At 43.1% G+C, this 26,943-nt stretch overlaps 2 protein-coding genes across 7 annotated transcripts in view; both read right to left on the bottom strand.

Moving 5' to 3' along the window:
- The window catches only part of sulf1 (sulfatase 1), a 353,304-nt gene that overhangs the window by 296,851 nt on the left and 29,510 nt on the right, over window positions 1-26,943 (bottom strand). The gene's annotated exons all lie outside the window — the stretch shown is intronic.
- On the bottom strand, window positions 3,846-6,780 carry spice1 (spindle and centriole associated protein 1). The gene has a single exon (XM_068031965.1). It carries the CDS (start codon window positions 6,697-6,699, stop codon window positions 4,117-4,119), a length of 2,583 nt encoding a protein of 860 aa, XP_067888066.1. The 5' UTR covers window positions 6,700-6,780; the 3' UTR covers window positions 3,846-4,116.

Here is a 26,943-nt window from a genome sequence, read left to right as displayed (position 1 = left end):
AGGTCAGGAGTTGAGTGGCCCTGGCAGAACCCATACTGAGCATCACTGAGCAGGTTATTGCTCAGCAAGTGCTGCTTGATAGCCCTGTTGATGACACCTTCCATCACTTTACTGATGATTGAGAGTCGACTGATGGGGCGGTAATTGGCCGGGTTGGACTTGTCCTGCTTTTTGTGTACAGGACATACCTGGGCAATTTTCCACATTGTCGGGTAGATGCCAGCGTTGTAGCTATACTGGAACAACTTGGCTAGGGGTGCGGAAAGTTCTGGAGCACAGGTCTTCAGTACTATTGCCAGAATATTGTCAGGACCCATAGCCTTTGCAGTATCCAGTGCCTTCAGTCGTTTCTTGATATCACGTGGAGTGAATTGAATTGGCTGAAGTCTGGCATCTGTAATGCTGGGGACTTCAGGAGGGGGCCGAGATGGATCATCAATTCGGCACTTCTGACTGAATACTAATATTATTACTAATATTAATTATTTTAAGTTCTTCACTCTCCTTTCCCCATTGTTTCGGATATGTTTTTGTGTCTTCTACTGTGAAGATTGACATAAAACATTTAACGTCTCTGCCATTTCCTTATTCCTCATAATTCATCCTGTCTCAGCCTCTAAGAGGCACACATTTACTTTCGCCAATCTCTTCAATTTTGCATATTTCTTCCTGGTTTACCTCATATTTCCTTTTATCCTTCTTGATCAATTTTGAAGTCATCCTTTGCTGATTTCTAATACTCTGCCAATCCTCTGACTTACTACTCTTCTTGGCAACATTATAAGCCTCTTCTTTTAATCTATTATCTTTAACCTTAGTTAGCCATGGATGGATCACTTTTCCGTGGACTTTTCTTTTTCCCAATGCTTAATTGTTCAGAATTATGAAATATTTCTTTAAATGTTTGCCAATGCTTCTCTATCATCAAACCTTTTAATCTAATTTTCCAATCTACCATAGCCAATTTACCTCCTCATAACTATGTAATTGGCTTTATTTAAGTTTAATATTCTAGTTTCAGACGCAAGCATGCCACTCTCAAACTCAATGTGAAATTCTATCTATCCAGCTTCTGCCCTGCTCGTCGCCATGGTATTGACCAGGTTTATCCAGTTCAGCTTCTTGTCAATGGCAACTTCCAAGACGTTGATGGTTGTGGGGTTGGTAATGCTGCTGCCAGGGAAAATCATGGGGATATGTGGAGATTTTTCTTGTTTATTATGGGACATAAATGTTTCCTTCTACTTGTCAGCCCATGTCTGAATGTTATCCAGGTCCTATTGAAAACTGGAGCAGGTTTGAATGGATCTTAACAGTGAATTATCAGTGAGTTGTCCCACTCCTGACCTTATGATGGAGGAATTGTCACAGATCAAGCAGCCGACATGACTAGCCCCCGACAACCATCGTCTTTTGTATCAAGTATGACTCCAATAAATGGAGCATTTGTCTGACTCCTATTGAATTAGTTTTCCTTCAGTACGACTCCTTAGTGGCATATTCTGTTGAATGCTGCCTTAGTACTGACATTCATCTTGCGATCAAGGTTATGAAGTAGTTCTGGTAGAAACCACACCAAGCAGTTCATTGGTAAGTTGTTGCTCAATAGCAATATTGATAACTGCTTCCGGCACTTTACCAATGATAGGGAGGAGGTTGCTAGTATGGTAATTTGCCAGTTGTTTCGATCTACTGTTCAAGACAAAGTCCCAATCAAAATATATGATTCTGATTGTGGTGGGAGAAACGCACTGTTGATTCAGTCCCGTCCCTCCACAGATTGCCCAACATATCATTTTAAACTTTACAAATTAACGAAAACCACAGCCAATTTGACCATCCACCAACCCCCGCATGAGGTTAACCAAACCAGGTGCCTTTAGATCAACAAATTGCAGATTTACACTCCTGAAGTGGAATCTTCCAATGTGGAACATTCCAAGGTTGCTTGAAGTCCTCACAGCCGTCTGATGGGCGAAAAAGGTTCTTCAACAGTAGGACAGTCGGTAGTTTATTTTCAGAAGTTGAAGTGATGCTCTTCTTCCAGCGATGAATTCAGCAAACAACAACTTGCAGACACTTTTCAATGGCTTTAGAATTTTTGAGGTATAAAAGATTGTCAGTCTAACTTCCTTTCCTTCAGTTTAAATTATCAGATCTCTGTTCCGTTCATGCTAGTCCAGCTGTCGGTGTCTGTTAGCGGTGTCTCAAAAGCCATTCTTTTCAGCTAGTTTCAAACGTCAATCAGCAACATTGTATCTTTGTCCTTGTTCTCCGAATGGCTGTATCCTACGCCAACGAGAATGCATTCTTTGACTCAGTCCCTGGAACTTGCTGCCTTAAAGCAATACTGATCCTTTTCCAGCCTTAAAGGCACACCACATACTTCCTGGAAAAAACTACAGGATCACAACACAGTTTAGATGCTTCCTGTTTCTTAGTAGATTGAACTTACCTGGGAAATCTTCCACATTGTCAGGTAAATGCCAATGTCATTGCCGTCCTGGAGTAGCTTGACTGAAGCACAAGTTTTCAGCGCCACAATTGCAATGTATCAAGGCACATCGCAGTGCATTGCTCTGTCCAGTGCACTTTGCTGGTTTTTAATTTCACACAGAGTGAATGAAACTGACAAATGTGATAGGGAAACCTCGGGTAGAGGCAGAGTAGAATCATCCACTTGGCATTTTTTGAATAAGACTTTCAATCTTATCTCTTGCAGTCAGAGCTGCACCATGGTTGATGACAGGAATGTTAATTAAGCCTCTTCCTCCTGTTAATTGCTCAATTATTCTTAACTGGATGAAATAGAAATACAGAGATTTGCTTTGATCCATTTGTTGTGGGACTGTCTGGTAGGTCAGGATATCCAAGGTTTGGAATGGAGGAATGTGGGATGTTGGCTGGTAGATATGATTCTGAGAGTACAATTGTGTAAGGTTGTTGCTTTAACTAGTCTGTGGGACAGCTCTTCAACTTGACCACCAACCAACAAAGGCCTGACTGGCTTGAGATTGCTTTTCTCTTACCCAGATACAATGCCAGACTCCTGTCCCTAAAAGACCTAGGGGAAACAATTAGAATTTTACAATAATTAAGAAGCCTTCAAGTATTTTTCTGTCACTAACCCTCATATTTCAAATTTATTGTATTTAATTTCATACCTTGCCATTGAAACATCTGAACTCACAATTTCTGGGTTGATAAGTCAAATACCCAAACCACTAGGCCTCTGTACTTACTACAGGATTTGGGGCTATTATTGTCACACCTCAGGGCCTTCTATCATGCAGATAGATAAGGTAGCAACAGCCAACTCTCAAAGTAAGAGACTCGGATTACTTATGAGAACTGATATACCATATAAAAAACATTTTTTTGTGCAAAATGTGAAAGTTTTATTAGAATAACTAAAATATAATATTGCAATGTACTCTTTCATATTTAAATGTAATAAAAATCATAATTTATAAAATGCCTATCTTAAACATTGATGGCGGTTTGTACTGGGTCAAAAATAGAAGATTGATTTACGGAGCTGACAGCACACACACTGCAATGCCACACCTCGCCACAAACATGATAGTGAATCGACAGTTTGTTTTACACCTCACGTTTATTACCAGAGGTCTATGGAACTGAAAATTGGGCTGATTTGCTAACCCTGTCCTTAATTTTTTTGAACTGCGCAATTAGGAAAACCACAGAAGGACAGGCAAGAAAATACCTCATCCTTTTCGTCCCAAGACAATAGTTTCAATAAGGCTTATATTTTGTCTCTGTGGATCAATAATCAGCACAATTAATGATAATAATTGAAGACATTCACCTGCTGGAGGCTCACAGAAATTTTAAATTACATTTTATCCATTAAAAATAATGCAAAACAAATAAAATACAATATGAAAGCATAAACAAAGAGACAAAATTCTAGAAGCACGTCAGTCAGCATCTGTGCAGAAGACAAGTCGGCCTTTCTGATGCCAACCCTTCAGAACTGCATTTTCTCTTTTTTAGATTTCCAGCATCTACAGTATTTTCCTTTTTACAAAAATGAGAGCTCTTCTGTTAGTTCTCCAATCACTCATATATGAATTTATAATCTCAGCGTTAGAATCACATGGTATGAGTAGACAGTGCAAACCAACCTTCTTCTTTCAATCTTTCTGGCTTCATTCTTTGAGGAACAGGTGCCCTATTTTCGTCACCATTGTCCAGATGTAGTGAGGAACTAGTTGTACTAGCATTATCTGTAGATCTATTTCTGTTTGTTCTGCTGACAGGGGACGGTGTGGTCCCTGTGGAAGAGTCCAATCCATTGGGCAGAGGGATCAACACATCCAGCGTTTTGTTGCCAGTTTCTGTCCATATACCTTCAGGTGGAATAGGAGAAATGGGTGGCGAGGCAGAATCACCAGAAACTTGTCTCTGCTGTTCAATCAACTTCAATAGTTTGCTGCGTGCTTCAGCACTCTGATGGTTGAGCTCAGTGATCCTCTGCTGAAGACTTTCACAAGTGCTGGGAATGGTTTTTTCAATCTGTGGTGCAGAATTAGATAATTTACCCATTTTGAACTGACTAAGATGGGCTTTGAGAGCAGAATTCTGCAACTGTAGCTCAGTAATTTGAGATAACATTGCTTCATGTTTAAGCCACTTGTCCAAAGAAAGGTCTTGACCCCTTTTAACTTCCATATTGTTCTCTTTTGTTCTCAGAATACATGTCGTTGTGTTATTAATAGTTCCTGGTTGTTGCATTTCATGCATTTGAGGCAAATTAGTAACAGGAAAAGTGAGACTCAAGTTCTTCTGTACTTTATTAGCATCCCAAAACTTTGATTGCTGGGTAAGATCTTGGTATTCTTGCAGTTGGTTTTGGTTCTGTGTTCCCAAGTATTCTGTAAAGTCCTTTCCTTCTTTGAGTACACCTGGGGACACTGGAACTTCCTTATGAATTTGTGAGGAATGTGCATCATTTGATTTCAGATATACATTATTAGACAGAGATTTTTCTTGAAACAAATTAATTGTAGTTTGTGATCCAGTAGGTACTTGGCTGTTCCTCTGTCTTGGGGGAGAAAGCAACACAGCAGGGCCAAATAGTTGCTCAGGTAAACTCTGACCTCTTCCAGCTATTTCTAACAGTTTCGCTTTGTACTGATTTGCAAGGGGCTGGATTTTTTCCAGGCTGTCGAAAAGTTTCTCTCCAGTATTTGGTACAGCCCTTAAAATAGGTGCATTTACTTTATCTTGTCTGACAGAGTAAACACAAGAATGTAAAGTCCCACCTTCTGCTGCTGTTTCTTTAACCTCATGAGCATCAATGCTTTGGCTTGGCTTTGGTTTACTTCTTTCTGCTTCTATAGATCCATGCAACATCTGTTTCAGCAAGAACAGCTCTTCATCTGTTTTGATCATATACTGATGCAGGTTAGTCTGCACAGAAATAATTTCATTTTGCATTGTCAGAAATTCTGCAGTCAGTGCATCAATCAGTGCTCGTTGTTCCTTGGATTTTTCGAGAAGTTGCTGCTGGTTTTCTTTCTCCTGCTGCTGCCGAATTTCATTCTCTTTCAGATAGTGGGCCAGTCTGCTTATCAAGCTGACCAGAGAGAAAGTGAAACCTGTCAGACTGTGACCTCTCTGTGGCGACCAGCCTGTGACTTTGCGTCCTGTCTGGCGTTCATATTCCACCATCTCCTGGTCAATATTCTCAATCATTTCCTGCAGTACTTCCAGGCTCAGCTGCTTGTCCTCTTGCCTACTGTCTCCCATGTTTTTGGTAGACACACTGCAATTGTTGTCTTTTGAAATGCCCTTTTTTGAGTTCCCTGAACTAGGATGAAGTACTTGTTGAATTCCCCTTGCGGTTTCGAATTGGGATGAGCCATCCAGTTCCGTATTGCTTTCAGTTCCACTTTGCACTCTTGACTTCACTCTCTGGATTGCAGCAGTAGCATTTAAGCCTGTGTGGTTCCCTGAGGCACAGCTCGGTGTACAGGGAGTCTCTGGGGTCTTTAAACCCAGGGACTGGCTCGATGCTATACTTCCTATGGGCTGAGGAGTTTTCTGTTGCTTCCTATCCGGAAAGCGGCCGTTGCTGTCAATGTTGCTCTGATAGTCCATGGAGACTGGAGCATCTGCTTCTTCCACACTCTCATCCGACAGCTGACGGTCTGACGTTGTGTCGCCGGTTTCATTCAGGGCCTGGGAGTCCATGACTGACTCGCTGAGGAGGGACAGTTGAGTGGGTTGCTCACATCTCGGTGCCACCAGCCCCGCCGACGGCGCCTTCTCGCAGCCCGGAGCCGCCGTCACGTTTGGGAAGCCGGCCTGGCGCCGCGGGGCATCGCCGAACAGGTCCCGGACCAGAGCCAGGGCCCGGTCAGACCTCGCCAACACATCCCGGAGCTGCCGCTGGTCGAGCAGCAGCTCGGTCATCACCAGCGGCTCCTTCCCGGCAGCTTTGCCCCGCCTGTGGCCCGCGGCCCGATGCCGGAGCTCCCACTCAGCCTCCGCCCGGTTCCTGGAGACGCGGTTCTGGTAGCGCCGAGCGAGCTCCTCCGGGCTAGGCCGGTGAACACTCAGGTCGCTGATGGTGTTGTCCCACTCCCTCCTCGGGGCCGGGGCCGTCTTCTTCCTGCGGCTCTTCCCAGCTCCCTGCGAGCAGCCGGAGCGGTTCCACCGGATCAACGACATCCTCTGCTCGCAGGCCCGAGCTCACGGGGAAAGGCCCGAGCGCGTTCCCGCCGCCACCAACTGCCGCGCGTTCCCGCTGCCGCCACCAGCTTCATCCGTTGTGCAAACTGACAATATTCAGTGAGGAAAGTGATAAAAGATCCTCAATTAATCTTTCTATGTTTGAATGAGGGATTTACTTTTTTTTTACTGGAAACTGCTCAGGCAGCATCTGTAGAAGAAAGAACCCAAGGATTACCAATTCGAAAAAGTCATGTCCTAAAATTTTAACTTTTGTTCTTTCTTCCATAGATGCCTCTTTTATTTAAATTAAATAAATCCCATAAGGAGCTACTGGGTTACCCCACTGTCATCAAACCAAAAACTTAACAAAAGTGCCCCCTTTTGAGAGGAGTACAACTAATAGCAAGCACATCATCAAAATGGAAAATTTCTTCCACACCTGCTGTGTTTCCAGCGTTTACTGTTTTTATTTCCGATTTCCAGCACTTGCAGATTTTTGCTTTTTTCTTTATGTTTAAATGTTATGTTGGTTCAAGATTCAGTACAGTGGGAGTGACTGCAAAGTGATTTGTACAATGCTACTAATAAATTACTTGGCATTGCTCAGGGTAAGGCTCAAGCTAGATGGAGTGGATGGGAGGGACCTCTTTCCGTTGGAAGAGAGACCAATTACCATAGGGCATAGAATTAAAGTAGTTGATCGAGAGATTGGAGGGGAGTAATTTTTTCACCCAGAGTGTGGTAGCGGTCTGGAGCTCTCTGCCTGTGGAGGGGTGGTGAGGTGGAAACCCTCATTTGGAGGACACTTGGATATGCACTTGGTGTGCCATGGCCTACAGGTCTGCGGACCAGGAGCAGGAGGGTGGGATTTGGCTGAATGGCTCTTCTTCAGCTGCGCAGACATGATGGGCCAAATGGCCTCTCTCTGTGCTGTAAATATTTCTGTGCCAACTCATGATTATAAGTTCTAAGTAAGGTAACAACAGAGTTAGGTCAGAGCCACCTAGTGATCAGAGCCTGCACTACCTTGTCACAGTTGATAACAACATTGAAGAAATGTTGACATTGCAATTTTGATATAAAAGCATGACCAAAATTGTGACAATTAAAGTTAAACACAGTGTCTTGATACAGTGGCATGAATAGGAAACAAGCTGGTATATTCTATTCCATGGGATTAAACAAAATGCAGCTAGATGTATTAATATTAAGTACCAAAATGTAACTGAGTGTGTTAGTACATTGAGTTATATATGACAGGATTCAGAAATTGATAAATTCAGGTCCTATTTTGTGATAGACTAACATTAAGGTTGAGCCAGGTAGACCAGCAACAACCCACCCTCCACCCTCTCAACTTTACCTAGTGATAATACTAGGCAGATTCCTCACCCAACAGAAAGCAAAAGTATATAAATTTTATAAGAAGGTAGGAGGAAGATGCAAGTAAAGAGCCATTCTATCAGACAATCTGCAGTCCTACTTTGAGTTGTTCCCTACACAAAGACTGGTACTAAATACTATAGATAATTGTGACAGTAGAACATTTTCATCATGTTTTTCTAATTTTTTCAGCTCTTCTGAAAATTGTGGTTAATGATGAAACAAAGGTTCCACCAACTATCTAATGCCTTGTCCAACTAGTCATGTGATTATAGACATTGGGCAGGATTTTCGGGAATGGAGACAGATGGGGCCCAAACCGGCTGGCATGCCGGTTTGCCAACGCTGTTCCCAGAGCCGGCCATTTTGAGGGAAGTGGGTTCGGGCCTTTCAAGGTGCCCTGACCCCACGAAGCAGGCAGCCAATTAGGCTAATTAAAAGCCTTGTTAATGATAGTTAAAGGAGGCAGACTGGGATTTTCCAATCAGTGTTGAGTTTCCCGATGTAATGGGGGGGCAGTTCAGCTGCCGGAGGCAAACACCCAGCAGCAGGCTGGGATGTCAGCGCTCTAGGCAGACCTACAGGCCCTGTCTGCTTACCTGGGTGCAGATGCAGCCTAAAGTCTGCCCTGTAGAGGGATTCCCCTGCCCCCGAAGTGGTGGCCTAGCTACTTTTTTCCATTTTTCACTTGATGTTTTAAAAGGGTTGGTGAGAGGGCGCCTTGATGTTGAAGTGCCCTCTCAGTTATTTACACTTTACTGCAGCCTGCTACTCCTCTGAAGCCGGAAGACGTCTGATTGGCCCTCCAGCCATCCTTAATTGAACAGAGAACCTGTCTCCAGGGCAATTAAGAGAGCGTCCCATTCAAATTCCCACCAGGTGACTTCCTGCCCCCTCCCCGATAGAGGTGGGTTCAGAATCCGAAAACAGTCTCACCTCCTGTTTTCCGCCACAAAGCGAAATTTAGCCCAATGTGTCAGCAGGCTACTCAATTACATGGCATCATGGCTCAGCTTAATTCTTTCCTCATCCAGTAACCACACCCATGCATTTCTGAGTGGTGGACGGGGTTCACAGGACAACAAACAAGAAGGAGATCCATGGTTTTTTTCCTCTCCCCAACATGGAGGCACGAAGGCCAATTGTAACATTCCCATTGTTTTTCCAACTGTGATCATTAACTTCGCAACATTGGGGTTGTGGTGGGGGTGGTGGTGGTGGGGGAGGGGGGGCGGAAAATGCCTCCGGGAGAGGCCCGCCACGGACGTAGATGCTGGGAAGGCCCGGCCCCAAACTGCCACCCTGCCACTTGGCGGCAGCTTCAAAATTTAAATATTTAAATTTTTTAAAAGTAATCATTTAAATACTTACCCGCTCCCGCCCTCGGCCCTGGTGCAATATTCTTGCTGGTGGCTGGCACTCCTGCGCCTTTGAATCTCCCTTTGGAGATCTGAGGCATATCCCTGGTAGGGAGGGGGGAGCAGGTAAGTATTTCAGTGCGGGAGGTGGGTGCAGGGTCAAACTTAAATGATAGGTGTAAGGGTTGGTGGGAAGGGTTAAAGATGAAAGTTTGTGAACTTTGTGGTGGGGGGGGGAAGGGCAGATGCACAAGGTAAATATTTTGGGTGGAGAGGCAAGGAATGAAGTGATTGGTTATTGGTGGGGTGGGATAGGGGCTAAGAAAATTTATTTAATTGTTTTTAATAAAAATCGAACTCACAATTTCTTTAAAAATGCAAATGAAATATAAAGGCCCGAAGCCCTTTAAAAATGGCATTGGCGCCTGTGCGATGGTGCCCATACCCTGCACGTCATCGGTGGGGGGGAGGGGGGGTGGAGGCGGTGGGTGCAGTCCACCCCGGCCACTTAAATGAGCCATCACATTTAATATCGCGGCGTCTCTGTGGCCATTTTTTACGGCCACCCCCGCCGCAACGTAAAATTCAGCCCATTATCTTGGCTTTGAATCTGAAGTCTCCTTGTTTGCGAAGGCCTTTGTCAACCCAATTCTTGAAGATAGGAGCCATTTAGCATTGAATGGTCTGTTTAGCATTTTAATGTGCCTTCCCCAGGACCAGTCCAGATGTGATGATGGGTTTAGTCTCCAACAGTTACTATGTATATTTGCAGTGCAGGAGAGGTCACCTGACCTCTTACTCCATCTTGTCTGCAGTAAAAGTACGTCCATTTTTGAGTTTAGTTCATCAGTTCACTTTTACAGTTCATAATTGCTCCAGTTCACTTTAGTTCATAACTGTTCCTTGTGTGAGTTTGACAAACATTTAAGTCCATAGGACTTCACACAGCCAATGAATTATTTCTGAAATGCAGTCACTTCAGAAAGGAAAAAAAAAGCTGCATTTAGATAACATTTGGGATGTCCCAAAGTATTTTACAGATAATTAAGTACTTTTTCAAGTGTAGTCACTGCTGTAAGAAAAGCAGTAGACAATTTGCGCACAGCAAGTTCCCACAAACAGTAGTGGAATAAATAACCAGGTCATCTCTTTTAGAGATGTTGGTTGAGAGATAAATATTTGCTGGGATATTTAAAATTCTTAAGCGTCAGTGGTGTCTGAGGTCTTACAATATCTCACCTTTCCAGCTAAACCCAAAAATGCAGTAACCACTTTGTGTACTGCAAGGTCCCACAGATTATTGACCAATTAGTCTGTTTTAGTTGAGGGATGAATATTAGCAAAGCTATTGAGCGAGTTCTTTGCTATTCTTTGAATAGTCATGGAATCTTTTATGTCCATCTGAACAAGTAAAAGGGGCTTGGGTTTAACGCCTCATCTAACAGATGGCTTGTTCAACAATGGAGCATACTCTCAGTACTGCATTTACTTTGAAAAACATTGGCGCTCAAAGCAGATCGGCCACATGAATCCTCCAGCTTTGGAAAAACAGAATAGGATGCCAGTTTCATTCTGTTGATTTTTAGAACTGGGGCCCTGAGTACAAAAGCAGCAACTTGCACTTATATAGCACCTTTAACATAGTAAAATGTTCTAAGATGCTCCACAGCAGCATTATCAAACAAAATTTTATTAAGGTCATATTTATGTTATGTTGCCAAAGGTGAAATTCTTGTACGAGGAGATGACAAACGAAAATGAATGTGTCAAAAATGTTTTCACGAATATGGGCTGCATTTTACCACAGGCTTTAGGACCCTGACATCGGGACCAAATGGGGGTCCCCGCACACGACGGCAGCATGCCCATTGATGCAATCTTCCTGGAGGCACGTCCGAATTGGCTGCCTCCGGATTCACTATCCTATTAAGGATGCTGGGCGGGCTCTCAATGCTGCCGGCTCAATCAGAGGGCTGGCAGATCTGGAACCTCGGCAGCCGCACTTGGAGAGGGGGACGCTGCTGAAGCAGGTCAGGGACCGTGAGGGCTTTTCAACATGAAGGTGCCCTCAGAGGTACAGAAACAAGTCAAAAATTAAGAGGGCCGATGCCGTAATGCATTTTGGAGTGGAGGGGAAATCCAACTGCAAGAATCGTTTGGACGGCATTTACGGCCTTTCCTGCCCGCGGCCCCATCATTGGGGCATGGAGCCTCTGGCCTCGATGGCCCCCCTGTCTGCCGCAGGAAGGCCACCTCCACACGCGGTGGGGGCTGCTCCACCAGTGGCAAATGCCGGAAAAGCGACAAAATGTCCCTTAATAGGGGCCATCAGCACCTCTGTGGTGCGGGCAGCCGATCCTGTTTCCCGCCCATCCCTGGGAAACTTCCCCAGCAGTGGGAATATGTCGGGAGCCGTCCCAATGCGGCTCCCCTCTATTTTCTCGGCACCCCCATTTCCAAGCCCATCTCAACGGGGCTGGGAAAATCCAGCCTTATGTGTTTAAGTCCTAATGTGGAGTTTGAACTCATAACCTTCTCACTTAGGCAAGAATGCTGCCAACTGTGCCAAACTGACACCCATCCAAAGGTAGATTTACCATCAAGGGTGCTCTATTGTTGTAGTATTCAAAATTAGCAAGATAGAACTAAATTGTTTATTTTTCTTCCCTCCCTCAATAAAAACGGAATAAAGCAATGAGCTTCAATTGATGTTCATCTTGTCGAAATGATAGTCAAATTATTGACTTTGTTGACAGGTTTTGTAGTGACTTCTTGTAACTTTTTCTAAATCCTGCCAATGTAGACATGTGCTGTGAGCTTAAACATCTATATGCATGCTTTGAAATAAAAACTACAGCCGTTTCCAAGATAAGAGTGGCTGTTTCTTCCAAATCAATTGCCAGAGTACAAAACCTCACAGTTGAAGTTAACCAGCTTCTGATTATTCAGGCTTTAAAAAGTTCCTTACAATTCCCAAATAACCTACACTTAAAACATCAAAGCCCTCAAATCAATTGCCAAACTCTTAAGCATGACTTTCCCATGACTCCAGAGCAGGTCTGCTACTGATGAAGATTTACACTGTGTAAATCAGATCAGCAAACACCAGATTTTTTTTCCCCCCAAACAGCCTGAAAGAATTGCCTGCACTCATTGGTTTTAAATGTTCCTTTATTACTAATCTAATCTCATCCAACTGAATCGCACAGTTTTCTGTTTTAATCAATTCGAACCCCTTTCCATTTCTTTTTGCTAGGTTATTATCGAATCATGCAATGATGAGAAGCAAACTGTCCACCAGTATCCAGAAAATGCACTTTGTAAATGACCACTATGAGTTGTACACAAGCACACTGAGCAACTCCGATTTTGATTGGCGAATCTGTCCCTCTTGCCACCTACTATTCTGTTACACTGCTGCCCCCTCAAACTATGTTTTAAATGGAGGTGAATTCTAAAGATTGAAAAACCTTACTTACTGCTCAATAGCAATCATGGAATTTGTTACACAGAACAATAAATACAGTATTTTTTTTTAAGTAGAAAAAAAAGCTAAATTACACTCCATTGTAGTGTGCAGTGATACCTGACCATGCTTTTATATAATGACATAGGGCTGGATTTTACCTTAGGCGGACGGGAATTTGCCATGGGTCCCCGGGCTTTAGTTGTCCCGAGGCGGGACTTCCACCCACTTGAGGGAGGAGGAGCCGCCTCAGTGAGCTGCCGGCCAATCAGCGGGCCAGCAGCTCTTAGTCCCAGCAGCGCAGCCTAACCGATGCCAGGGAGCCTGGAGGGACGGTAAGTAGGGATTGCACCAGTGGGATCGGTCCTTCCCTGGTGAGTCTGGAGTGGTTGTTTGGGGAAGGGGGCGGCTCTCAATCGGGCAACCTGTGCCTGACTACCATGCCCCCCCCCACCGGGGCATGGAAAGGCCAGCAGCTATCGCTGGGCGGCCTTTCACGTCCCCAGCATGCCCACTTGCCACAGGTAAAATACCCGTGGAGGCGGATGAGGGCCCTTAAGTGACAGTTAACTTGCCACTTAAGGGCCTTGATTGGCCTCGGGCGGGCCGTTTCCCACCCCACCCAATGCTGTAAATTGGCCGGAAGCAGGGCGGGTAGGCCTCCCGGAGCCTCCCGCTCAATTTTACGCTGCCCCCGTGCCACCATCCAATCCGCTGGGGCGGCGTAAAATTCAGCCCATAGAGGGGGAAATTCAATACAAAGGCAGATTGTTTTGCCCCTCTATATAAAGACAGGAGCAGTTGGAAAATGGCAGGGAAGTTGGGGGGGGGGGGGGGTTGTTGGGTGGAATTCCATGACCACCCAATTGACGCCAAAGGCCCACCTGATGCCACGTAAAGGTTTGCCATTAAATTTGTGAGCAACCCGCCAGCCTGAATCTGGCGTAAGGCTATTTAAATATATATACTGGGGTTCTATGTCAGTTGCTGATTGCAAAATTCAGGTATAAGTGAGTGGGGCGTGCACTGTGCTCACTCTACCCTATCTGATCGTTCCGGTGTTGAGTGGCCTAACAGTCCTTCAAGAGATCACTGAAGTTACTCAAAAAAATTCTCATGAAAATTAGAGATTCTTTGGGGTCCAGAAGAAGCAGGAGTATTTCTTTGGGCTCACGAAAAATCCCAGGCCCACTGCTGACCCGTTCAAGCACTGCCCAAGAATCAGCATAGCAGCTAGCCTATTTTCCTCCCAGCCACCACTGGTGAGCTGCAGTGAGGTGCCCATTTGGTACCCACAGCTCAATGACACCATTTAAATGAGGCTCGAATCCAAATTTGATTTGTGCCTTATGCCAGTCACTCTGGTAACTTCCTACTTCTTTTGGTCAGAAGTCACATTTCCAGGCCATATACTGTAGCAGACAATAAAATGACATAGAATCATAACATAACACCAAATCAAGCATTAGCAGTCAAGTAATAAAACATGCATTTTTCTTTTTGGTTATGAATGACAACCAATGAATTTTAATGTAATAATGTTTCCTTCATGAATGGTTCAGTCTGTAATCTTCCTTTGTTGCACATTCCTTGTTTGGTGGTAATGACCTGTGTTTAATTATGTTTTCAACTTTCAGCAGTAAGGTTAAATTTAAGGAAACAAATTTGCATATCTGCACTTCAAGCAAGATGAACATATAAACAAAACTATTCTATCTGTACTTTGATCTCACTAAGAAAGTCGATTCTCTTGAAATTAATGGCAGTGGTGTTAGGTAGTTGTTTAGTATTAGCAATGGGTTTGGAAACATTCTGTATATAAAAAAATTAAATGAGATTCTTCAACTTTTTAGCTGAAACCTGAAGATGTAAATGAGACCTAAATAGAAGTATAATGAACACATTTGCAAGTTGTATGTAAGTAAGTGTGTTCCAGTGAGATTTAAGTTGTTGCATTGACCCCAATATTTACTAGGGTGGGATTTCCAAGCCAGGGTTGGGGAGGGGGAAGTGGAGTTCTGGATGGGAATCCTGCATGTTCGAATTTCCCTGAATGCTATGAAGTTGCAGGCTTGGCTCCCTGTTGGGTGCAGAATTCGGCAGCAGAGGCCATAACCCAGAAACAGTTAGGTTTCCTGCTGCTTAGAGATTGTGGGAGGGGAAGGGATGCATGGTGGGTGGACACAGAGTGGCTTGTAGGCTCGGTGGGGGATTGATCGTAGTGGTTGGACATAAATTGCGGGGGTGGGGGGTGGGTGACTGATCATGGGGGAGGTCAGATCACTAGGACAGAAGCAGGACAGCTTGGAGGACAGGAGGAAGCACTCCTGTTCCTCCTGGCTCACAACAAGTACTGGAAAGGCACTTAGCATCATAGAATGGCCATAGCTCAGAAGGAGGCCATTTGTCCCATTGTGTATGTGCTGGCTGTCTGTACAAGCAACTCACCTAGGCCCACTCCCCAACACCCCACTTTTCTCCTTAGCCCTGCAAGGTTTTCTCTTTAGATAGTTATCCAATTCTCTTTTGAAGGCCTTGATTGAATCTGCCTCCACCACACTCTCAGACAGTCCATTCCATATCCTGACAACTCACTGCGTAAAAATGTTTTTCCTCATGTTGCTGTTGCTTCTTTTGCAAATCACCTTAAATCAGTGTCCTCTGGTTCTGGATCCTTCCACCAATGGGAACAGTTTCTCCTGATCTACTCTGTCCAGACCCCTCATGGTTTTGAATACCTCTATCAAATCTCCTCATAATTTTCTCTTCTCAAGGAGAACAGCTCTAGTTTCTCCAACCTATCCAAGTAACTGAAGTTCCTCATCCCTGGAGCCATTCTCATGAATCTTTTCTGCACCCTCTCTAATGGCTTAATATTCTTCCTAAAGTGTGGTGACCAGAACTGGACACAATACTCCATTCAGTTGAGGCCAAACCAGTGTTATATACACGTTTATCACAACTTCCTTGTTTTTGTACTCTATGCCCTCATTTATAAAGCCCAGGACTCCATATGCTTTATTAAACACTTTCTGAATCTGCCTTGCACCCTTCAATGATTCCTGCACAGGTATCTCTGCTCCTGCACCCACTTTAGAATTGTACCCTTTAATTTATATTGCCCCTCCTCATTCTTCCTACCAAAATGAATCACTTCACACTTTTCTACATTAAATTTCATCCGCCATTTGTCTGCCCATACCATCAGTCTGTCTGTGTCCTCTTGAAGTCTATCATTGTCCTCCTCACTGTTCACAATACTTCCAAGTTTTGTGTTATCTGCAAATTTGAAGTTGTGCCCTGTACACCCAAGTCTAGGTCATTAATATATATCAGGAAAAGCAGGGGTCCTAACAGCAACTCCTGGGGAACCCATTATATACCTTCCTCCAGTCTGAAAAACAATCGTTCTCAACTACTCTCTGTTTCCTGTCACTCAGCCAATTTCCTATCCATGCTCCTCCTGATCCTTTTGTTCCATGGGCTCTAACTTTGCTGACAAGCCTGTTATGTGGCACTTTGTCAAACGCTTTTTGGAAGCCTATAAACACCGCATCAACTGCGCACCCTCATCAACGCTCTCTTTTACTTCATCAAAAAACTCAAGCAAGTTAGTTAAACATTATTTGCCCTTAACAAATCCATGCTTGCTTTCCTTAATTAATCCACATTTGTCCAAGTGACTATTAATTTAGTCCTGAATTATTGTATCAAAAAGCTTTCCCACCACCAAGGTTAAATTGACTGGCCTATAGTTGCTGGGCTTGTCATTACATGCTTTTTGAATGAAGGTGTAACATTTCCAATCCTCCAGTTCTCTGGCACCACCCCTGTATTTAAGTAGGAGTGGAAAATTGTCAGTGCCTCCACAGTTTCCACCCTTACTTCCCTCAGCATCCTTGGATGCATCTCATCCGGTCCTGGTGATTTACCTACTTTAAGTACAGGCAGCCTATCTAATACCCAATCTTTTTTTAGCTCATCCAATGTCTCAACTACCTCCTCTTTCACCATGACCTGGGCAACATTGTTATGATCCCCATGCAGATCACAAACCAAAAGAATCCAATCCAACGACCAACCCCAATTTAAAACAAACAAACAAATAAGATATCACTTTTACAAATTTTACTGTAATACTCAAAACCAACAAAACTTAAACATGAACTAACAGTTAAATCACAGTCAATATATAAAACTTAAGGATTACATGTTAGTTATCAGATGCAACAAAGATACATCTTACAATTCTTTTGGAAAGTCCTCTCAGCAAAGGTAGCACCAATTACAGCCACAAGGTCTTTCAGGTCTTTTCAAGTAGATCTCCAGATCCCATCTTCTAAGATGCCAACACCGATTTCCAATCTATAGCAATTCCCCTGCAATTCGAATTCCACGAATACCATCCCTACCACAACTTCTGTGGTTTCTCACAACAGGTCTGATGGTGTAGCTCCAACAATGTTACCTTAAGTAACTCTTTAAGTCACTGAAAACAGCTGTAACAATTTGTATTTGCTAAGGGCCAGCTCCTAGAAAACAGGTTCCAATTACCGCAGCTTGTCTCTTTAAAACCACAGTTTGCTGCTTTGCTTACACACACTGCGTAGTGATCTTGTAAACTTGTTACATCCCACCTGACCCAAACCCACCCATTTTTGGGGATTAAAATTTCCTTCTAAACTAATGAAAAGAGATTTGCCACTTTTACAAGTTACTGTTTAAAGAGCGGTCCCAAGAACTAACCATTACACAGATTGGTCACACTTCCAAGTTAGAAATGTGGGTACAGTGGAGAGAAATGTTATACTGAAGCAGGTTGTGGTACAGAATTTGATTAACAACCTGTGAAATCCTGTCAATGAAATGAAATTGGGCTTCTATATTATTTTGAATGGAGCAGCTTGTTTCCTCTTGTTCCCGAAACTTTTATTTCACTTTAAAAATATCTAATGGACAATGGAATTAGCAGAGACTAGGGGCATATTTATTGGCCTGACATGTCAGTCGGGGCAAAGTTTACTAGTTGTAACACAGCATTGCCAACACTCAATTTTTGTTTATTAATTTTGCATTTTTTCCAATTTGCATTTTGATAGGGTGAAAGGGAGGGAAAGAGCAGTTTTTCTCACCCCTCTATATATCTATGCATCTCGCATATCAAAACAATGATGTTCAATTAATAAATTATTAATGAACTCAAAGTGTTGGCAAACTGGGAGTTACCTAAAAAATACATTTTTAATGCATTCGTAATGTTGATGGTGGGAAAAGGATTCATGCTGCTTATGTTTCTTTTGGGTGAGATTAGATTAAAGCCAAACAAACACAACGGCATTTAAACCCAATAAGGGCAGGAAACTCTCTAAATCTGTCTGCAATTACTTTGCCTCATCCCTCCTGAGGGGGTTGTTAAGAAAATAACAGCAATCATTATTTTAATAGTTTAGGCCAGTACACCCTGAACCCAGCAAACCCCATCAACGTCTGCTGTCTCTGGATCAAGTACAGTGACAGATGTTATAGGCTCACTCTAAGAATAACATGAAGCATATTATACTCCCAAGCTCACGAAGAGGCTTTGTACAGACGATACTGTTTTTCCCTGAAAGTCTTCCATTTTTTGCATTTCGCGGAGTAAAATTATATCAAAAAAATATGGAAATGATGAAATTATGGATATTGTACTAAGTAATAAAAGAATGTAGGGGGCTCTTTTTCCAAGTAATCATTTTTATACTGAATTACCATCAAGCAGAAAGTAGAAGACATTTACCCACATGAATTCAACAAAAGTCTAACTGCTTGTTATGGTTTTTTGTCTTTTCTACCCTTCACTCTACATTATTTCAATTCTTATATTTTAGATCCATCTCATGGGTGAGTCCCAACTTCCCGTTCTTTTGAGAGTATATATATCTTTTGTGAGTGTATATCTTTGCTTAGGTAAACTTTTAGTAATGTGTTCTAAAACAGTAAACCCCATCTGGTAATTATTCTTAAGTCACAGAAATTTATCCATGCCACCAAGTATTAAGAAAAACAAGTAATTATTGATAAGTAATCTAACAATAATACATTTTCTACTTTCAGGAGAAAGTCCAATATCTAACCTCACTAATGAGAAAAAAAACTCCTAATCTAATGCTATTCTATCTTGTCTGCTTTATCCCTTCCTGTAAAGATTTCAATCTGTTCAACAACCTTTTACCAACTCAGATCCAGCCACCTATATACCCTCTCACTGGTTGCTGCTGTGGCTTGTTTGAAATTTCAGAATGGATTCAAAATTAATGGGCTGTCATACAATTAACTGAACAAATCACACAAGTCTGTCTTTATTCAAGAGTAGCTTGGTTGCTCCCTTCAAGTCCACGGTTCAAAAACTAGTCTGAACTGACTTTTTAACATATGGATAGAATTTGCCTGATACGTGGATGATTTTTTCAAAAACTGCAGCTAGTTCTAAACTTCTTGATACCAAGATTCTATGCTATTTTCAGCCTTTCAATTATGCAAAATGGGGGCATAGTTTTGTTTTCAACAGTAAAATGCAGCAGACACTATTCCCACCAGTTTTCTCCTCTAAAATCAGTCCCCTGAATTACCTAACACATCCTTGGACTTTTTCCACACTGTTTCTGGGATTCTACTGCTGGGAAAATAGGAGCCCTGCCCAGCCATAATGAGGAGCGGGTATGGTATTGCCTATAGACAAGCCTTTCAAGGTCATTCTAATGGAGCAGGAGGAGCAGCAGATGATGGAGGAACGGAGACTAAGCCAACACTTAAAAAGGAATGCACCCCACCTGTGACCGTATCCAATTAGTAGCTGAACCACACAGACTAGTAAGGTCCTAAGTTCAATGCATTATTTATGTTAGACTGACTGAATTTAACATGGGGTGCCTTAGCATTTCTAGGTTTTTTAACTTCTTTCATGGGATGTGGGCATCGCTGGCAAGCTAGCATTTGTTGCCCATCATTAATTGCTCTTGAACTGAGTGGCTTGCCAGGCCATTTCAGAGGGCAGTTATGAGTCAAACTGATGAAAACTGACCAGAGTTTGTAAGAGGTCAAGTCTGTAAGAAGGCCATTTGGCCTATTAAAATTGTACATGCAGTATTTCAACTGATTTAGGTAGCATTCAACTACATTTTGAATACTTATTGTACCAAAAATAGATTTTTTTAGCTTTGGTTTCATACGACTTTTCAAAGGTAACTTTGTATCTACAAAATGCACTGCAGCAACTTGCCAAGGTTCTCTTCAACAGCATATTCCAAACCTGAAACCTCTAACGCCTAGAAGGACAAGGGCAGCAGTCACATGGGACTACCACCTGCAAGCTCCTGCCAAATGTCATGCACAATCCTGATTTGAAAATATATCTACATTTCTTCATCATTGTTGGGTCCAAATCCTGGCATTACCTAACAGCAATGTGGTGTACCTACATTATGCACTCTGCAGCAATTCAATTAGGCAGCTCACCACCACCTTCTCAAGAGCCATTATGGAATGCCTTGCCAGCGATGCCCACATCCCATGAACGAATAGAAAAAAAGTAATCTCTGAAACGTTTGACCAAATTGCAATTTTTCTGTGACAGTCTGTGGATCAACAATCCATGGAACAATCATGAGCAAAGCTTTGTATGCAGAGTTTTAGGGTCCGATTTGAACCCATTCAAAACCCACCACTTGCACAGAATTAAAATTGGGCCCTATGTGTGTACCATCAGTGTCTGTGCATCATTCTGAGAGTTTGATGACTATTTTAAAATAGTTTGTATCTAGTGTTAAGTTTTTGCATGTTAAATTATAGGTGAAATACTCTTTCTAAGTCTGTGTACTATTTTATCTCAAATAGCTCTTGACAGTAGTTTTAGCCTGTATAAAGTGGCCTAACCATTAGGTATTTTCCATTGTTCGAGGTAACAGGTTAATTGGTGGGCATATTTTTCTTCTCCAGCAAGGAATTCGGGTTAATTGCCAGTCCTGGGCTACATTAGCCCAAATTTGACAAAAAATAAAATTGTAGCTTTTAGTTCATTGGATAGTAATGAGAAGCAGAAACCTTGCCGGTTTCCAAAAGGAGAACATGAGACCATGCCAAGGTTCCTGCTTCTCATTATTATTAAATCATCCCGACTAGAAATTGCACATCAATGAATCTATATACAATATCGGGTCAGGACAAGATAAGGCTTTGCTTCGATGCTCTCCACAGTAAACAGTTTGCCAAAACACTCTAGGTTCACCCATGAAGAATTGGTACCAGAGGGTAGCAGCGCCCATAGAACAGCAACCCAGTAAAACCCAGCACTTTTTCTAGAGGGGAAAAGAGGAGGCGGAAAATTGGGGTAAAAGCAAGGTTCCAAACTGTATATAAAAAGCAGAGAGGGCTAATCCAATTTATTTGTAAAATGCATACTTCCATCAGGGCCAACATGTTTCACTGTCTCCAGTGGTATAATGGATGACTTTTAAGGATTCTGCAGCTTAGGCTGTGATGGTTGTAAGCCCATTGGCCATGGCATTGCACTTTGACATGGTGCTTTGTTTGAATGTCCGAATCTATTGAGACTGCCAGTGTTCACTGAGGGGATTTACCCTAAGGACTTGTCAACTGGAATTACGTTCCCTGACAACACAGCCCATGTTGTGAAGGTCACGGGGGTTATGACCACATGTACAGTGTTGTACACTAGAATCTGGCAGTTAGTAGTTTTCTCCATTAAACATACTTCAGCTTCAAATATTCTTGTCTCTTGCAGAAACATCTGAGCATGTTTTCATTTCATAGCAAAAGCATGACTTGAACACCATTTATTTCAGGGGGACTCAACCACTTCTGTGGCAAAAAATACAGTGCTGGGTATCAGATCTTCAGATATCAAAGTTGAAGGACTTTAGTCACGTATACACTGGTCATTAACTAAGACTCCGGAGAAAAAGGATGAAGCTATTTGCAAGCATCTGTGATGTAAACGCAGACACTGTGTCAGCTGTCACATCCCACAGAATATGTACTTCTGTGAATTACAGAAAGATGAAAATGATTTTCTGCCTGATATTAACACGCAAACATTGGTAATGTTCTTTTATGTACAGAATACTGAGTAAAGTTAATATTACAATGTAAAAATAGGGATAAATTGTTACATGATTGTGCATGAGATGTGCAATATTTTGGGAAATCTGTACCATGAAGTAATTTATGAATTTGACAAACATCATTTTACCTTGGGAAACAGGTCACAGACCCAGATGTGTTTTATATATGTGAGTGTGTATACGTGAATGTTTGTTTTTGCAGAGACAGTGAAAAGAGGGTGCTATATATTGCATGTTATGTGCCAAAATAGTATTTACAATCCAGAACCCAAAAAAAGAGTTTTGCATACCTAATTGATTTTATATTGCTTGGGTGAGGTACTACAGTGTGATTGGCAGGGGAGGCGGTGGCGTAGTGGTATTGTCATTGGACTAGTAACCCAGAGACGGCACAGTGGTCAATGTCCCAGACACTGCCATCACCATCCCCAGGTATGTCCTGTCCCACCGGCAGGACAGACCCACCAGAGGTGGTGGCACAGTGGTATACAGTATGGAGGGAGTTGCCCTGCGAGTCCTCAGCATCAACTCTGGACCGCATGAAGTCTCATGGCATCAGGTCAAACATGGACAAGGAAACCTCCTGCTGATTACCACCTATTGCCCTCCCTCAGCTGATGAGTCAGTACTTCTCCATGTTGAACAGCACTTGGAGGAAGCACTGAGGGTGAGGAGAGCACAAAATGTACTCTGGGTGGGGGACTTCAATGTCCATCCCAAGAGTGGCTCGGTAGCACCACTACTGGCCGAGCTGGCCTGCTAGACTGGGTATGCGGCAGGCAGTGAGGGAACCAACAAGAGGGGAAAACATACTTGACCTCGTCCTCATCAATCTGCCTGCCCCGATTCATTTGTCCATGACAGTATTGGTAGGAGTGACCACCGCACAGTCCTTGTGGAGACGAAGTACAGCCTTCACATTGAGGATACTGTCCATCGTGTTGTGTGGCACTACCACCATGCTAAATGGGATAGATTTCGAGCAGATATAGCAATGCAAAACTGGGCATCCATGAGGCGCTGTGGGCCATCAGCAGCAGCAGAATTGTACTCAACCACAATCTGTAACCTCATGGCCCGGCATATCCCCCACCCTACCATTACCATCAAGCCAGGAGACCAACCCTGGTTCAATGAAGAGTGCAGGAGGGCATGCCAGGAGCAGCACCAGGCATACCTCTAAATGAGGTGTCAACCTGGTGAAGCTACAACACAGGACTATCTGCGTGCCACACAAGTGCCAGGCAATGACCATCTCCAACAAGAGAGAATCTAACCATCTCCCCTTGACATTCAACGGCATTACCATCGCTGAATCCCCCACGATCAACATCCTAGGGGCTACCATTGACCAGAAACTGAACTCAGGTAGCCATATAAATATCGTGGCTACAAGAGCAGGTCAGAGGCTAGGAATCCTGTGGCAAGTAACTCACCTCCTGACTCCCCAAAGCCTGTCCACCATCTACAAGGCACAAGTCAGGGGTGTAATGGAATACTCTCCACTTACCTGGATGGGTGCTGCTCCAACAACACTCAAGAAGCTCGACACCATCCAGGACGAAGCAGCCTGCCTGATTGGCACCCCATCTATAAACATTCACTCCCTCCACCACCGATGCACAGTGGCAGCAGTGTGTACCATCTACAAGATGCACTGCAGCAATGCACCAAGGCTCCTTCAACAGCACCTTCCAAACCCGCGACCTCTACCAACTAGAAGGACAAGGGCAGCAAATAGATGGGAACACCACCACCTGCAAGTTCCCCTCCAAGTCTCACACCATCCTGACTTGGAACTATATCGCCGTTCCTTCACTGTCGCTGGGTCAAAATCCTGGAACTCCCTTCCTAACAGCACTGTGGGTATACCTACCCCAAATGGACTGCAGCGGTTCAAGAAGGCAGCTCACCACCACCTTCTCAAGGGCAATTAGGGATGGGCAATAAATGCCAGCCTGGCCAGCACCCCCCACCCCACCCATAAATGAATTTTTAAAAAATTGCAACTCTATACCAACAAGCAGTCAATGTACTTCAGGAGAAGAGGGGAGAGAAAGCACCAAAAAAATGTAAGGCATAAAATGTCTTTCTTTTCGTCACAATTACACTGCAGTCCCGCTCTGTGAGAATAACTTGTAATGGTCTTAAAAGTCAAAGCATTCTTAAATCAATGACTTCAAACCAGTTATGCTACAGTTTATATATTGATTTAATATGAAAAATAAATGTGGAGCCTGCAGTATAACTGGCCTAAAAGAAAGTTAATAAATGTCTTGTAATGCATATTTTTTAACAAAAATTTTTAAAAATGCTTTTATACATCACCTTTCATGACCTCAGGATGCCCCAAAGTGCATTACAGCCTACGAAGTATTTTTGAAGTGCAGTCACTGTTACAACATAGAGACAGACAACAGTCAGTTTCTGGACAACAAGGTCCCACAAAACAGCCATGAAATAATTGACCAGTTAAACTGGCTTTGCTGGTGTTAGAAGGGTAGGACAGCGGGAGAACTATCACCTCCTGCCCTCCATCCATCTTCTTCAAATAATGCCTTTTTTACATCCACCTCAGAGGTTAACATCGCAAAAGACAGTGTAGCATTCCCTCAGGAGTGGGCTGATGTATCAACCAGGATTATGTGCTCAAATCCTGAAGTGGGGTCTGAACTCACAACCTATCAGCCCAGATATAAGAGTGCTGCCACGAACCCAGACTGACATCTTGATGCTAAGGATGTCAAATTACAAGAACAATAAAATGTACAAATTATCCAGATAACAAGCATTAGAATGTCACTAATCCAAATTAGCAATACACTGGGTGTAATGTTTAACCTTGCCACGTGGGCAGTAACCTGATGAAGCAGATTGCCTGCCCATGTATAAGCTGCCCAATTTTCATGCCATTGATTTCAATAGGACTAAACTCAGGAAGGTTCCACAACAGTGAGTGACCTGCTCTACAGATTACGAACCAGGCAACAAAGCTAAAAGTTATGCCAGTGTGCCATGTGCTACATTTTCAGACTACATACTGCAGGTGCAGCAGATTTCAGAGCTGTGAAATTATTTTAAGATGTTGTCAGCCCCGCTATTTCCCTTGTTCTGCAAATTTTGTCAAGGCACTCCAGTCTGATGTGTAAAATAAGGAAAAGCAGTCTTGAATATTTGTGGGCTGTGGTCTTGGCAGCTTTGATGGGATTATGCTGACTATTGACCTATGAAAAATGTGGGAAAATGTGAAGTTGTTCACTTTGGCAGGAAGAGTAAAAAAGCAGAGTATTACTTCAATGGAGAATGACTGCAGAATTCCAAGGTGCAGAGGGATCTAGGCATTCTAGTGCATGAGTCACAAAAAGTTAGTATGCGGGTACGGCAACTAATAAAGAAGGCTAATGGAATGCTGTCCTTTATTACGAGAGGAATTGAAAATAAAAGTAGGGATATTATGCTTCAGTTATACTGGGCATTGGTGAGACCACATCTCGAATACCATGTGCAGTTTTGGTCTCCTTATTTAAGGAAGGATGTAAATGCATTGGAGGCAGTTCAGAGGAGGTTTACTAGATTGATATCTGGAATGAGCGGATCGTCTTATGAGGAAAGGTTGGACATACTGGGCTTGTTTTCACTGGAGTTTAGAAGATTGAGGGGGAGACTTGATTGAAGTATATAAGATCCTGAATGGTCTTGACAAGGTGGATGTGGAAAGGATGTTTCTTCTTGTGGGTGAGTTCAGAACTAGGGGACACTCTTTTAAAATTAGGGGTCGCCCTTTTAGGACTAAGATGAGGAAAAAAAATTTCTCTAAGGGTTGTGCAACTTTGGAACTCTGCCTCAGCAGGTGGTAGAGGTGGAGTCATTGAATATTTTTTAAGACGTAGGTAGATAGATTCTTGTTAGGCAAGGGAATCAAAGATTATCGGGGTAGATGGGAGTGTGGAATTCGAAACACAAACAGATCAGCTGTGATCTTATTGAATGACGGAGCAGGCCCGAGGGGCTGCATGGCCTACTTTTGCTCCTAATTAGTATGTTTGTATGTTCATACGATGCTGACTTCTAGAAGTTTGCAGGGTCAGAGGGAGGCTATCTAATTTAGACGAGACAGACAAATGCCTGCGTCACTGAGCACACCTCCGGTGCTTGCTTGTCCATGAAGCCAGAAAATCTGGCACCTGCCTACTGTTGAGGGGTTATGGCTGCCAAGCTCCTAACCCCCATGGCACTATCCCCACCCCAGCTATGTGCCCTTAGGCCCCTGTGTGATTATCAACAAAAAAATTAAAAGTTATGCTTTTCTTTGGGATCCAGGTTGCTCCTTTTGTCTGAACCTATGATGAGGCTTACCAATGCCAAGTTGGAGATCGATATATCATATAAGGAGGCCATTCAGCCCATTGTGTCTGTGCTGGCTGTTTGAAAGCGCTATTTAATTAGTCCCACTACCCTACTCTTTCCTAGTAACCCTGCAAATTTCTCCCTTTCAAGTATATATCCAATTCCCTTTTGAAAGTTACTATTGAATCCACATCCACCATCTTTTCAGGTAGTACAATCCAAATCATAGCAACTGATCTCCCAGCTCTGCCCCAACTCCACCCCGGATATCATTGGCCTATAAGGAGCAAGCAAATATTCCGCCCTTTAAAAAACAGGCAAGGAAATACCAGAAATGTTGGAGACCAACCACAACTGCGTCTTTGCCATTCTTTGGTCAGTTCTGTCAGTCTCTCAAGACAGTAAGGTTGCCAGCACTTTCAGAATGTCCTTAAGTTTCCAGGCATTGTAGATGAATTTCCTGGGTACTGCTGCAAGCAGCCTACGAGAAAAATTCTGGGGATATTAAAAACATGTTTTTTCATTTTCTTTGAACACTTTTGTTTATTACTTATAAAAAAATATTGGA

Source organism: Heterodontus francisci, chromosome 5 (genome assembly GCF_036365525.1).
Source record: "Heterodontus francisci isolate sHetFra1 chromosome 5, sHetFra1.hap1, whole genome shotgun sequence".
Lineage (NCBI taxonomy): Eukaryota > Metazoa > Chordata > Chondrichthyes > Heterodontiformes > Heterodontidae > Heterodontus > Heterodontus francisci.
This window is presented reverse-complemented; position numbering and strand designations above follow the sequence as displayed.